The 16,047-nt window shown below is 35.6% G+C and overlaps 1 protein-coding gene across 8 annotated transcripts in view; it reads right to left on the bottom strand.

Moving 5' to 3' along the window:
* Window positions 1-318: 318 nt before the first annotated feature.
* Window positions 319-16,047, bottom strand: part of osbpl11 (oxysterol binding protein-like 11) — a 35,236-nt gene continuing 19,507 nt past the window's right edge. The window contains exons 10-15 of one of the 8 annotated variants that reach the window (XR_012385573.1): window positions 12,760-12,946; window positions 9,627-9,809; window positions 8,388-8,541; window positions 3,328-4,280; window positions 2,489-3,167; window positions 319-1,143 (exon numbers count right to left, since the gene is read on the bottom strand). Coding sequence is in view for 1 of the 8 variants with exons in the window: in XM_683921.9 (XP_689013.3) it covers window positions 4,197-4,280; window positions 8,388-8,541; window positions 9,627-9,809; window positions 12,760-12,946 (608 nt within the window). In the remaining 7 variants the exon portion in view is untranslated. Of the gene's footprint in view, window positions 4,281-8,387; window positions 8,542-9,626; window positions 9,810-12,759; window positions 12,947-16,047 lie in introns of all 8 variants that reach the window. The other 7 variants (XR_012385572.1, XR_012385570.1, XR_012385569.1 and 4 more) reach the window with 7 other exon arrangements.

Genomic DNA, 16,047 nt, shown 5'->3' with positions numbered 1-16,047 from the left:
TGTCACCTCACAGCAAGAAGGTCGCTGGTTGGGTCAGTTGCGTGCACTCCGGGTGCTCCGGTTTCCTCCGTAGTCCAAAGATGCTCTATTATAAGCAAATTTGATCAACTAAACCTAGTGTGTAGTGTATGAAGTACAAAACGGTCAATAATTAATATTATACCACAAAGCTGCATGCCTAATCTTAATTAGACAGGAGCACAATGACATTCAGCAATGACATTCAGCATGACACAATGTAGGGTGCAAACATGAATCGTCTTTTTGCATCAAAGAGTCAAGACCAACAACAAAAAAAAAGTTCGGTAACATCTGAAATCCTCCAATATATTAACAATTTTATTTGTTCAATCATATTTAATGAGGCTACAGGGAGTGTCTTTAAAACATCAGTGCAATCGATGGCTCAGCAGAATGACTTGAGTGTACGAAGCTGACAGGAAAATGAAAGTAGATATGTACAAAGGCTGTGGCTTCGGTCGTACTCTTGTTATAATGAGAAAGCTGACGGCTGCGGAGGTGGAACAAGGAAGACAAACACAAATAAGGCACCACGAGTTTCTCAGCGCAACCAATGCCAAGAGCTTGAAGCAGAGATTACATGAAAGATGAGAGACTTTCAGCCAGCACCGTCACTCCAACTGTTCCCTGCTGGCAGACCGAACGGTGAGGCTGTTAAAAACAACTATTTCAACACCTCTGAATCCGTACATTGAACAAAAAAAGAAAGAAAAAAAAGAAAATTAAATCGTCTCACTAAAATGACCGGTTAACTAACATATAATCTGTTTTTATTTATTTATTTATTTTAAGGAACACGTCCTAAATCTGATTGCACATTCACTCAAAAATGAACGTTCTGGAGTCATTTATTTACCTTTAGGCAGTTCCAATCTTCTAGGAAAAAGGGTTGCTCTTTTCCTTTATAAGCAAACTACATATGTTTCACAGACTTCTAAAAACCCACAAGATGGTTTCAATAGCCTGCTGAAAACCAGACTACACTAGTTTGGTGGTCTTAGCTAGTCTTCCACTGTGAAAGTGGTGAAAACTTTTCTAAAAGCAGGTTGGTGCCTTTTTCTAACCATGTTTGGAGACCAACCATGATCAAGCAAAACAGCCTTGAAAAATACCAGTAGCTGGCTCCCATTGACTTCCATAATATTTTATTTCCTATATATTATGCAAATGAATGGGTGCCAGCAACCAGCACTTTTCAAAATATCTTCTTTTGTGTTCAATGGAAGTGTTGAAAAACCAGCCTAAACTAGTTTGGTGGTCTTGGCTTGTCTTCCAGTCCGCCCAGATGAAAAGTGTTGAAAACTTCTTTAAAACCAGGCTGGGTTTTTGGCTGAAAAGGTTTGGAGACCAACTATGATCAATTAAAATAGGCAGGTTTTAGATTAATATTATTTTTCAGCAGAGTAAACCAAAATATAAAAGTTACATACAATGTTTTTTTTTACGATATCAGATAGCCATATCATTTATTCTTCATCATATACTTTTAAACCTCTATGAGTTTCTTTCTTCTGTTGAAGAAGGAAAAACTAGTTTTGGCTGTTTTTTTAACACTTCTATTGAACACAAAAGAAAATGTTTTGAAGTATGCTGGTCACTGGCACCCATTGATTTCCATAATGGGAAATAAAATACCATAGGTGTCAATGGGAGCCGGCAATTGGCATTTTTCGAAATCTTCTTTTGTGTTTAGTAGAAGTGCTGTTAAACCTGCCTAAACTAGTTTGGTGGTCTTGGCCAGCCTTTCAGTCTGCTCAGATGAAAAGCAGCAATGACTTTTCTGAAGCCAAGCTGGTGTTTTTTGCTGACCAGGTTTGGAGACCAACTATGATCAAGTAAAACAGGCTGGTTTTAGATTAATATTATTTTTCAGCAGGGTAAATCAAAACTTTTAAACCTTTATGAGTTTCTTTCTTCTGTTGAACACAAAAGAAGATATTTTGAAAAATGTTAGTTGTCGAGACCCATTGATTAATATAACAGAAATTAAAATACTATGGAAATCAATGGGAATCCAGCAACTGACATTTTTCAAAATATCGTCTTGCTGATAAACCAGTCTTAACTAGTTTGGTGGTCTTAGCTAGTCTTCCAGTCCGCCCAATTGAAAAAGTGGTGAAAACTTTCTAAAACCAGGCTGGTGTTTTTGGCTTACCAGGTTTGGAAACAAACTAAGATCAAGCAAAACAGGCTGATTTTACATTATTATTGTTATTTTCCAGATGGGTTGACCAAAATCTAAGCACTTGCAGACAAATTATTAAATGATATCAGCTAATAGAATAACGGCATAATGAAAATGATAATCATCGTTTATTCTTCCTCAAATACTTTTAAGCTTTTAAGAGTTTCTTTCTTCTGTTGAACAAAAAAGAAGATATTGTGAAAACTGCTGGTTGCTGGCACCCATTGTTTTTCACAATAGGAAATAAAATACTACTGAAGTCAATGGGAGCCAGCAACTGACATTTTCCAAGTTATCTTCTTTAGTGTTCAACAGAAGAAAGAAAAGTTTTAAATAAGTAAAGCTTGTGTAAAATGACCAAAATGTTTATTTTTGAGTGAATTATCCCTTTAAATGTCAATGTCATAAGACTTTTAATATATCGTACACACTACATAAGTTGAAAGTGAGAAAATCATGTCCAGTTTTTAACTTTGTGTGAATATACAACTTTAAAAAAGATCTGTTATCAATGTCAATCGAGGTAGAATCGAAGTGGAAAGTATAGTGCTCTGAATTAATCAAGAAATTATACCACGCATGACTTTGATAGATCAGATTGGTTTAACATTCCCAATAATACTGTCTGATCGGATTGCGTTTACACGTTGCTGTGCATATAAAGAAGATTACAAGGCTCTGTTCTAAGGTTTAAAATGTTAAAGTGCTCTACGCAAGCATTGAAGTGACAGTTCAACCAAAAAGATGAAAATTCAGTTACATTTAATCACCATCATGTCATATTTTTTGGGAAAACAAAATAGATCTTTTGAAGAATGTTGAATCCATACTTTTCTTGCATGGATAATCCATAAAAAATTACTGCTATAGGAAAAACGTCCACTTAATTTCCATGATATGAGTTTGAGTAAAATGTTTACTTCTGTTTTATTCTAAAAATCAGTGTTTCTCAACCACGTTCCTGGAGGACCACCAGCTCTGCACATTTTCCATGACTTCTCCTTAACCAAACACACCTGATTCAGATTGTCAGCTCATTAGCAGAGACTGAAAGATCAGTAATGGGTTTGACAGACAAAGGAGACATCCAAAACATGCAGTGATGGTGGTCCTCCAGGAACGTGGTTGAGAAACACTGCTATAAATGACTGAAAACATCTCTTATAAAGTTCAAATCAAAACATGGTCCATTAGAACATCTAAGAAAAAAACTAAATTAAACGGCTTTTTATTTTTCCATAGCAGTAAATGCAACAAAGGTGAGTAAATATGATGGAATTTGCACATTTTTGTGTAAACTATCCCTTTAAAATCTCTCTGAATCTGAAGCCGACACAACCATTAACTAAACATCAAGCAGAAACAGAAGAGCAGGCCTTTATAGGAACATTAGACTTCATCCAACAAGCTTCGACGAAAACGAAAAAGACATAATAATACGATAGCCAAGATAACAGTTTCTCTATCATCAAGACTCCAACTGCATCTGGCTCCGCTAAGCATTACCAGCTCGCATCTTCACCAGGCTTCACCCTCCTCAATCCCGCATTTCATTTGATATCATATAAATCATGATAAGTCGTATACGATTTTAAAAGAATCAGAAAACTTTGACCGTGCCGTGGTCAAAATACAGTACACCACAGTATGGTTAGATTAAGAAGTTCACCTCAAATACAATCGCACGTTAAGAATCGTCACGCTGCACTCAGCGCTCGTTACATACGACACTCGTTAAGGCAACATCAACAAAGAATAACCGGAGAAATCATTGACGGTGTAGGTACTACAAAAAAAAAAAAAAAAGAAATCTTACCATTGAGGGATGCAAAGTATAAACATCAGAGTGCAAACCCGCAAGTCCACAAAGCGTGTAAGAAACACTCAAACTGAAGTAATGTTTCAGGAATCATACAAAGGAGAGCGCATGTCTTCTTCTGTGAGACCAGAGGTTTACATTGCCTGGACGTAGCTCTTGACGGGTCAGACATCATGGATTTTGTGGAGAGGGGACTGAGGAAGAGCTCTGACCTGCTGTTTTCCACAATGGTTGGTAATACATCCAGCCTTCACCCTGGAACAGAAAAAAAGATGACTTAATGTTACTAAAGATTATACATTTAGAGTGCTGTTTAAATCATGTATTTTTGTAGGCCAAAAAGGAGGTTTGCATTACCCTGGTTGCCTTGATTTAAACAAAAAAAGGCAGTTTTCCATTGGCAATTGGATTAAACATGGCAGAAAATAAACTTTGTGATCAACCACAGGTATAATGGATGTTTTGAGCCCAAAACAATACACAGAAGTAAAAAAAAAGGGCAATAAAGTCTTTCTATAAAATGCCTTCATGTTTCAGACAGCTCTTTAATTTATTTAGGTTGAAAAATAGGAGTTAGAATAGATTACAAAAACAAGAAGACGACTGTAAAATCAGTCTAATGAGTTTTTGGTAGCACAACAATGAGGTTCCATTAGTTAATGGGTTTACTGTCATGAACAAACTATAAAAAAACATTTACTGAGCAGTATAACCTACAAGATCATATTAAAAAATGATCAAGAGCTGGATAAACCAAGAAATCACTGATTTATGTACATTTGTGGCTCAAGGACAATTTAAATGTTTTTCAGAATTAAAAACTTATAATAATTTGGACAATGAAGACTTTTACTGCTATCTGCAAATTCGAAATTACTTTGAAAGGAAATTCAAAGCAAAGGACATTTCGGATTTGAATAAATTAATAAAACTAATTATAGATTCTTAAACAAAAACAATTGTAAAATAATTTCTTCTTTCTACCAAGCCCTTAGGGAGAATGGAGAAGATTCCACAAAATACATTAGGCAGGAATGGGAAAGAGAATTAACGGAAGAAATTCCAATTGAAAAATGGCTTTCTGCCTGTAAGATACAACATATTATACACTTGTTCGCAGAGGTGGAAAGAATTTACCTGGAAAAATCTGATACGTTTTTTTCATTACCCCCCAAATTAAAAGCAAATAATTGTCCACACCTCAAACTTGCTTGAGAATGTGTGGGAAGGTCGATGTACTGTAGATCATCTCCATATTTTCTGGACTTGTGCAAAAATATGACCTTTCGAGGTTTTATCGGAAATGGAAAAGATCTTAGGATAGCATTTCTCAAAAGACTTTTTTACAAATTATCTTGGAATCTATGAAGAGGTGATAGTGAAGGATGATTACCTTGTAAATATATAAGTTGTGGCAAGCAAGAACATTATTACCAGATACTGGTATAAGCCTGACACCCATTATATTAGCGATTGCATAGAAATTGTGAAGGAAATAAGCAGTATGGAAGAATTGACATGCGTCATTTCGAAAACATTGGAAGAAATGGCTTGATTATTGCACTGTTGAGAACTGTTGAATGCATTGAATCTGAAACAAAGTTACACCCATTGTTGTGTCTTTTATTTACTTACTATTATTTTTGTATTTGTTTATTATTTCATGGGCAAAACGGCAAAATTGTATATTTTAAAATGTAAAATATTCTGTTGTAAAATTTAAAATAGTTCATTCATTCATTTTCTTTTCGACTTAGTCCCTTTATTAATCAGGGGTCGCCAAAGCCGAATGAACCGCCAACTTATCCAGCATACATTTTACGCAGCGGATGCCCTTCCAGCCGCAACCCATCTCTGGTAAACACCCATACACACTCATACATACACTACGGACACCTTAGCTTACCTAATTCACCTATAGCGCATGTCTTTGGACTGTGGAGAAAACCGGAGCACCCAGAGGAAACCCACACCTACTAGGGTTGGGCATCTAAGCTATAATGCCGATCCGATACGCATCTCGATACAAAGAATACGATCCGATATATTAGCAATACATTTGTGACATTGCGATGCAACACGATACGATTTACGCCCATATCACGATACAATGCGATAATTCAGCACTAACTTATTAGATCAAGTTTATGAGATGATGTAAGAAAGGATGCTGTGCCATTGAATGAGTTTGATTATTTATTAACCAAGTAAAACCAAGAGCCAGAGTGTCAGTTTACAGTAGAGGGCCATTTTAGAACCTATAGCACATATTATTTAAGTATTTTCAAGATAAACAGAATGTTTAAGTGCAATATATATTATAAATATATATATTTGCACTCTTTCAACATAAAAGGTTTACCATTGCACAACAAGAATTGTGATTTAACTTTTCAACTATAAAAACAAGTTTTACAAAGATATATTGTGCCACTGAATATTCAAAACTTAAGGTCGTGAACTAGCAGTGTTATGTTGCTTTGAAACATCACTATCACTGTAAGCAACAGGCTAATAAAAATATAAATAAATAAAAATTAACAGGAGGTGTTTAAAACCTTCGTTCTATGTGACACTAGGCTGAATATCTTTGCAGATGAACAATGCAATAACATTCGTTATTGGCGTAGAGCGAGCAGAACTGTTGCGCATGGAGAAAACTTTCAATGCTTTTCTCACCACTTTTGGAGCTGGTAGCTACAGTTGAAGCAGAGCAGGAAGCCGGGGATGCAGGAACACTGGAAGATGCTTTCACAACAACACCGAGGCGCCGCTTCAAGTGAGATATCAGATTAGTCGTACTGCTCGTGTATTTTACAGATGCGCGGCACATTTTGCAAATTGCATCTGTCCTGTCATGTCGTCCATCCTTTTTGCAGAATCCATAATGTTGCCATACTTTGGATTTAAAACTCAGTGAGAAATAAAATGTTTGTTTTGCTTCTCGCGCTTTCTGAGGGTGCACTACTAGCTTCATCCGCACACCTGATACACTGAGTTGTAGTTTAAGTGTACACATCCGCAAGTCCGTTGCTAATGCATACTTTATGTAGGTCGATTAAATTATGCGCCAAAAACAGGTTTACAACACTTGTTAATGAATAAAAAATACATTCTATATTAAAAATAGAAGTTGTATCTTGGAAAAACCGATGCATCTCGCAAAAACCGATGCATCTCGATTTGCTTCCAAAATTTCATTCATCCTCTGCTGCTCTACCGATGCACTCGCATCGGTAGAGCAGGAGCGCGTATCGATACATATCGGTTAATCTTCCCATCCCTAACACCTACACTAGGAGAAAATGCAAACTCCACACAGAAATGCCAACTGACCCAGCCGAGGCTCGAACAAGTGACCTTCTTGCTATGAGGCATCAGCGCTACCCACTGTGCCAACGCATCACCACTTAAAAAGTTCTCAATAAAAATAAATAAAATAGAAAAATACATTTATTACAATATTCAATCTTTGTTATTCTGAGTTAATGAAAATAAAGTCATTTGTTTGTAATTCTTGTTAACTCACAGTGCATTAACTGATGTTAACAAGCACAACTGGTTTTTAATAATGCATTATTAGGAAATGTTGAACCATGATTAATAAGTGATGTACACGTATCATTCAATTCCTGGCCCAAGTTAGTAGATACATCAACTAAAATTAACTAGTGGAAGCTTAGTGTAAAGTGTTTTCTTTATGCCTAACAGTCCTAATAATAGTGAAGCCCAGCATTTGGGGGAAAAAAAAGCTAAAACAGCATTACATAAACAGAGTTTTCAGATCTTAATGCTCTGAAGTTAAAGCTTTGTCTATTTCGCACCCAATTTCCATGTGAAAATTGACAGGCAGTGAAGACAAAATGCAGAGGACTTTATTTTGGCCTTTTTTTGTAATTGAGTGGCTGTACTGCAACGTTAACAACTGTTGAATGCACTGAATCAGGAACAGTGCAAATCTCCCAATGTTGTGTCTTTGTTTTTATTATTATTTTTTTTTTTTTAAATGTACAATGTTCTGTTGTAAAATTTTAAAAAGTTCCCAATAAAAATATAGCAATAAAAAAGAAACAAGTCAAGCATAATGGAGACAGATAATTTTTCAAGCGGGTGTAATGTTTGCTATGTCAGAGTTTATGCGGCAAATGCAGTTTCATCAACCATTATAAGCATTTACTCTTTTTCGCAAAACCACCTCACGCGAGTGTAAAAACCTTTAGCGCATCAAGAGATTTCTATTCAGAAGCTGGCATTTCCATCACTTGTTTATCATGTGACACTTCAAAATGTGCATTAACTTCTCTAACTGCTGCTTCTATCAATGATTTCGGAAACCGATACAAGAATCAGAAGTGCTCTTACTTTGCGCTCAAAGTATTTGGTCCTCCATGGTGTCTGTGTCTCAGCGCGATGCCTCTCCTCTTTCCTCTGTCTCTCCTCCAGGAAGCGCTTGTGTTCGGTGGCTTTATCCATATCCCTTTCCTTCAGAGACTCGGTCACATGCTGCCACAGTCGCCTTTAATGAAAAAAAAATCATCACATGTTAAAACAAATCCTTCGTTCTATATCAACATGCTTCTGGTAAATGCTTTTAAATCCACAGATGAAGAAAGCATTATTATGATTTTTGCATACAGGAATAGCTCATTCAAAAATAATTGTTACACTTGTTACAAACATGTATAGAGTGGTGTGAAAAAGTGTTTGCCCCTTATGGATTTCGTAATTCTTAATGTTTGTCACACGTTTATTTCAGATCATGAAACAAATTTAAATATCAGTCAAATATATCTGAGGCAACTGAGGCCTGCAATTCTTTGGATGTTGTTGTGGGGTCTTAGTGACCTCCTAGATGAATTATCGCTGCTTTCTTGGGGTAATTTTGGTTGGCTGGTCACTCCAAGGAAGGCTCTCCACTGATCCATGCTTTTGCTATTTGTAGATAATGGTTCTCGCTGTGTTTCGATACAGTGCCAAAGCTTTAGAATTTCTTTATAACATTTTCCAGACTGGTTTCTATTCAATAATTTTTCTTGATTGTTTTTGAAGAATGATGTCTAGCTTTTGAGGATCTTTTGGTCTACTTCGCTTTGTCAGGCAGTCTATTTAAGTGATTTCTTGATTGCGAACAGGTGTGGCAGTAATCAGGCCTGGGTGTGGCTAGAGAACTTGAACATAGGTGTGATAAACCAGAGTTAAGTTATATTTTAACAGGGGGGCAAGCACTTTTTCACACAGGGACATGTAGTTTGGGATTTTTTTCCCGTTAACAAAACTGCTAACTGCATATTGTGTTTACTTGTGCTATCTTAGACTATTATTTAAATTTGTTTGATGACCTGAAACATGGAAGTTTTATTAACTTGCAAAAAAATAAGAAATCAGTAAGGGGGCAAACACTTTTTCACACCACTGCAAGTAATATTTTACTCAACCTGTATTCGAAACTACTCCTTTAACTGAGTATTTTCATATTGGTGTTCAGTTTATGCTGCTCGGTTCGCTCATTTAAAAGATATGTGATATGATATTGACAATAAAACACCTTTGACATTTCAACCATGAATATGACAACAACTTCTGTTTGCATGAACTGATTACCTGGACTCATAGGGTCCTTGCAGCTCATTGGGTCGTACTCTTTTTCTAGTGACGGGGAGTTTGGTAACATCTACGAAGCGTGTCTCCCCACTAGTGTAGGCAAACTCCAGCACACCGTTCCACTCGCCCTGCACGCGGCACACCACCGCGTTGGTGGGGTTGTGTTTGACCTCCGCGTTCACTCTGAGGAACAAAGCACAGGCTTCAGTTACAGTCCACTGGCTCAACTTTCTGATTCAAGAATTCACCTTGTGAAAAACTCCATATCACTTGATCATTTAAATTCAGCCTTAAATTAAAATGCATGTCATCCTTTCATCCATGCATATGATTTTCTGCCATTGTCAATGTTAATAAGAACATTATAACTAAATTTTACAGTGAAAACGTCAGAGTCTCTGGGGAATCATTTTGGCTTTAGCTCGCTCCTAATTAATCAACCTTTTTCTTTTTCTATAATCTCTGATGTACGTCACCCAACAGAAGAAAAGATGCTTCCTTTACACTTTGACTTTCGAAAGAAACTGCAATCATGATCATTTAAAAATATAATCAGCAGATCATATATTTTGTATATTTCTTTTTTATAAACAAAGTTTCCTCAATTCAGGTTCTCCATCTCAATACAGAAGGGAAGAAAGTAACAAACAACAAATCCTCAAAATGATAAATAGGATTTAAAAAAAACAATAGAATAAAAATATACAAATGAAACAAACCGACTTCTCTGGAAGAATGAAACTTAACTTGTTTCTTAATAAAGCAACAAAATTCATTCAGTTAAAAGCAGTGAGTGATTTTGTTCCCGTCTTTTGTTGTTTGATTATTAATAATACGCATAGTCAGCAGCAGGAATATAGCGTACTGTCACTAAGAGCCGTAGGATTCAATTTACGATTACACATGGCGTTTCATTCTGAACTCCTTGTGTTCATTGCAGAAAAATTGAGCATTTACGTGAGTAATCACTTGACTTTGTGTTTTGACTAGTGGTGGGCCGTTAACGGCGTTAATTTGCTGTACTAACACAAGACTCTTATCGCATGATAATAAAATCTCTCCATTAATCTATTCTCAAAGTTGGTTTGGGAGCTGGTTATATTCTACGCAAGCAATGATGACTTTCACCTTGATATTTTAGCGCGGATGTATACCTGACCGGTGAGCCGTCTGACAAAAAAAGTGCCCTTCTGAATCAAATCAGCAGGGTGCCTGACTTTAGTTCGGCAGTTTCACTTTAACTGTTAAACATTTCATTCATGCCGCAGTGACAAACTGGGGTATTAGACGCAAATAAGGAGTAAGGACTGGTGAGAATGTTATGGAATTTAATAACGCATGCCAAACGGAAAGAAAAAAACTTTTTAGTGTTTTTTTTATTACTTCAATAATGCCACTAATATCTGCATACTCCACATGTCTTAATTCGGTTTCTGTTTAGTTCAGTTATGAGTTTAGTTGAATCAAAGTAATCAAAAATCGCTGTTAACACGGTAAACTCTTAATCAGAGTATTGTTTTAATCATATTACAATCGCATTTAAGTATTGTTGCCCATGTAAACATACTCAATGTTTAACACACCTTGTAAGGTTTGCCTTTGCGTAGCAGCATTTTCTGCATGTACGTACAGTACATGAAAAGCAAGTATAAAATCGCTGTTTGAAGCTTATGTAGGCCTACAGTTCAAAATTCATGTTTAACTGAATAAACAGTTAGTAAACACAAGTACGTCTTATTGAACATCATTTATTTTCATCACCGATTATCATAGTAGAACAGTTTCTCAAGCAGTTTGTGATGCATTTTGGAAAAAGGAGATGAGCCCCTGGGGTCTGATGTGCCACCTGGCTTGAGAAACCCGTTCTCAAAGACTTATTATTTGGGTAACAAACATATTCTGAATTCAGAATTCAAATAACCCGTTTCAATCTAGATTAATCCAGACTAATTTCGAGATTAATCTAGATTTTAAAAAATGAATCTATTCCCACATATAGTTGACACATTTTTCCATGGATTTGATCATTTATGTGCACACCTTGGGCAGCATGACTTTAGATGTTAAAGTCGTTTTCCATCTTGAATGCATTTATAGAGCAGCACGATGTCTCTTTGTGCTTTTAAAAACATAAATAAATTTAATACACTTTATTAAAACAAGCACATCCCATGCTGTGAAGTTGTTTGTTTGTTTGTTTGTTAGACATTATTAATCCCTAAGGGAAATTTACGTCACAGCAGAGCTTTCCATACTATTGATAATCTTTAAAAAAATTACATGCATACTGCACACCTCAGTTTCAAAGAAGAGGTAAACACTAGTCCATATCTAATGCTATTAAAAATCCGCATAATTCATCTAGGATGGCTTTGGTTATACAGTCTGATCACTGTTGGTAAAAAAATACTTCCTGTATCTTTGTCTGTAACACCAGAGCTGAATTAATCTTGAGCTAGAAGAGCTTGCACACATTTGGAATATATCAAAAAAGGGATGAGGTGGTTCATCATACCGACAAATTTGTCCATCATTCGATCATGTGCAATCTCTTCTATAGTAGGTAGTATACATGACTTACATGATTTCACTGATTTACATGTGAAACTAAGCTTTGTGAATGATCAAATGCCTATAAAAGCTGCTGGAAAGAGGGTGAGACATGAAACAATAATCATTTTATCTCAATTAATGTTGCTCCATACATGTTGAATGCCAAAATCGAAACTGTATATCGATTAACATATTATACAGTCCTACTAAATAGTAATACTCAAAAAAGACCATGTACTTATGCTAACAAAATCATTTGTTATTCTGACGAACAGTCAGCTGTGAGAGTTCTGCAAACAAAATAAATGACATCTTAAGTGTTAAAATTTTACTTAAACTCACATCTAATAAACCAAAGAAATCTAGAGAAACTTAAATCTCTTAATCTTTTCCCTCGCTCTTTATCTTTAGTACATATTACAATAAATTTTAACTCATTATTGCTCAATAAAAACAATAAACATCAAGCATCTTCTGAATGATAGTGTAAACTAATAAACATCTGCTCTATAAACCTCCATTGAAAACCCTATACGGTCTCACAGAGACAGCAAAGAGTGTTGTGTTGTGTGATCCTGACCTGTGGAGTTTGCCCCCATAAAAAGGCTTTGTCTGAAAGGTAATGACTGCAGAGTAGCCCGTCTTGGCGCAGTTGACATTGACCTTTCCTCCTAGCTCCACCCAGGGCACAGTGAGGATCGAGCGGGCATAGGCAGAGGGCAGACTGAAAGTGTATTCTTCCCCGTGCTCCAGTAGGTTTAGATTACCTGTCAGAACAGGAATAACATTTCTTAAAGGACCCTATGTTTTTTTAACATCTGTTTGTACAGCTTTAAGTATATGAAATAAAGCAAATAAATGTTTTTAGTGTTTCCGAAGTTTTAAAACCGCTTGACAAAGTACATTTTTTGGAGAAACTTCGCTCTGGTTGGGAAACTCCTTTGAACTGTAATCATTATGGAAATAAGCAGGTGTAGCTCCTGAGAAATACAGGTCTGATAAGCTGATGCATGACAGATTTACAAGGTCCAAAATAGGGATGGGAAGACAATCGTTTTCAAGGTATACCACTGTTTGGAAAAGTAAAAGTTTTAAAACCACCACAATTTTCTGCTACACCTTTCCTAAGGTATGTGTAAGATTTTTTACTTACATTTTTTAGGACAACAGTATCTCCTGCAGATATCCAAAAATGCTGTTTTAAATTGTAAAGAAATCTGTGTTTTAGAAACTAATGAAGACAGCAGAAGACACTGATTCATTTGAATTATTTAGATTGACGTTTACTGCGACAAAATCATTTTAGATATTTCTCAAAGTACAACATATTGTGTTCAAAGAGGGACAAAAGTGTTTGTTTGTTACTCAGACATTTAAAGAGAATATATTTTAGAGCAATAATCACAATACAGTGAAATCGTGAAACCGTGATATTTTTATCCAAGTTTATTATACCGTCAAAACGTTTTGCCAGCCCATGCCTAGTCCAAAAAGAGGCTTATTAAAACCTGTTCTGTCAAACTGTTTGATTTATAGTGACTGGAGTATATACAAGATACTATTTTTCAAAATATATTTATAGTGAAATATACCATGTATAGTGAACTTAATAAAAAGTCTAATTAATATATACATAATATATAAATATATTTAATTATTAATAACATTACAAACATTTTATATTGCATTTACAATTGACCTTTTTATTACTATAATTAATATAATGGACTGCTTCAAACAATCTCATGATTTGTGCAAAAAAAATAATTTGTGAAATTAGAAGCAGGTTTACAGCAGAACAAGTAATGTGGATTGCCCTTCCAGCCGCCACCCACCTCTGGGAAACATCCACACACACACACACACACACACACACACACACACACACACACACACACACACACACACACACACACACACACACACTCATACACTGCAGACAATTTAGCTTACCCAATTCAACTGTACTGCATGTCTTTGGACTGTGGGGGTACCCGGAGGAAACCCACGCGAACGCAGGAAGAACATGCAACACAGAAACACCAACTGGCCCAACCGAGGCTCGAAGCAGCAACCTTCTTGCTGTGAGGCGACAGCACTACCTACTGCGTCGCCGAAACCTTTTTAATGCAACTAAAAAGCAGTTCTTTAATGTAATCTAGTATCATTTTAAGGCTCAACATGTATTGTAAGCATCACTGTAGACAGTAGGCACGAGTTCAGACTCAAAACTATAACAAGAACACAGACTCCAAGAAAACAGATCATTTTGGTGCTATTCATACTGTTATTTAGTGTTATTTACTTGCATTCTATTGTCAATTTGTGATGTACATTTTTTTGAAGGCCCAAACGGACTGTCTAGAAAAAAAATTCTTATTTTGAAGCTTTATTTATTAGCAAAACATTTCTTTTGCATTCTATTATTTTTTTATTTTTCAACATAATTTTATAAACTAACTAACTAACTAACTAACTAACTAACTAACTAACTAACTAACTAACTAAATATATATATATATATATATATATATATATATATATATATATATATATATATATATATATATATATATATATATATATATATATACTATATGTATATATGTTTATATATGTACAAATGTAAAATAATTTATATTCAAATATTTTAAAAAACTGTATGCACAGACAGGTTCAAAGCTCCTGAATTCTTTATTTCAGTTTATTTATTTATTTTTTTCACAGTGTTTGGGCTTTTTCTTCAATAAATAAACCTGACAGGACAACAGGAGATGGCAAAAAAACTGCTGCTGCTTTAAATTAGACTGACTACTATTAATCTATTGATGCACTATTCATATCTATTGAAAATAAATGTAAAACACCATAAAAACATGCGATACACATCGATCTGAAGGCTATTTGGTTTGACAGCTGTTCACTGAACAACACTGAATCTCGCTAGATCATACTGTTCGGATGCACGTCTGTTACGTTCATTTGGACAACAATATGGATATTTTAAAATGTTCAAAAAAAAAAATAGAGCACGCATAGTTTGTTAATTAACGTACTTGTGCGACTCTGATACAGTACAAGTCGCAGACGTGACACACGCGCGAGCGAGTAATTATAACTCTAATCATCGTTACCCTTCAATTTGCGTGACGGTTTAATTTATACAACTGAGGATGTAGTCCTAGTTGACATGCAGCGGTTAGAAATTAACCACAGTCTGCATTTAAAACAGAGTCCGAATAAGCTTATTCAATCACAGAAAGTGAGAAATGCTATTAGCTTCTTTGATAATTTTAATATGATATATTTAATAATGAAATTAAATAATTATAATATTAAATTTAAGTTAATTTTAAGTTTTTATTTTAAACTCTAGCAGCCCACCTGCAGGATCACTGAGGCCCACAAGTAGGCCGTGACCCATCGGTTGAGAATCCCTGATCTAATATCATTTTAAGGCTCAACATGTATTGCAAGCATCATTGTAGACAATAGGCACCAATACAGATTTAAAACAATTACAAGAACACAGACCACAAGAAAACAGAGCATTTTTGAGCTATTAATACTGTTATTTAGTGTTTTTAACTTAGGGTGTACTCACACTATGCTATCCGAACTGTGCCCAGGCACATTACCCCGTTCATTTGAGAAGTGCGAGTGCTCTAAATCAGGCTCAGGAACAGTTCAGTTGGCTGTCCTTGGCCCGGTTGGAAGAGGTGTGTCAGTGCGGTTCAGTTGGGCTTTGGCATGGTATGCTTGTAGTGTAAGTACAAGGCGCACCTGAGCCCAAAACTGTAGATGCGACGTCACTTTTAAGGGACTGTTTCATAAGGATTAATTAATCATTCTTACTTTTCAGTGAATG

The sequence above is a fragment of the Danio rerio genome, chromosome 9 (genome assembly GCF_049306965.1).
Source record: "Danio rerio strain Tuebingen ecotype United States chromosome 9, GRCz12tu, whole genome shotgun sequence".
NCBI lineage: Eukaryota > Metazoa > Chordata > Actinopteri > Cypriniformes > Danionidae > Danio > Danio rerio.
Note: the sequence above shows the minus strand (reverse complement) of the source record. Positions and strands in the feature narration are given on the sequence as shown.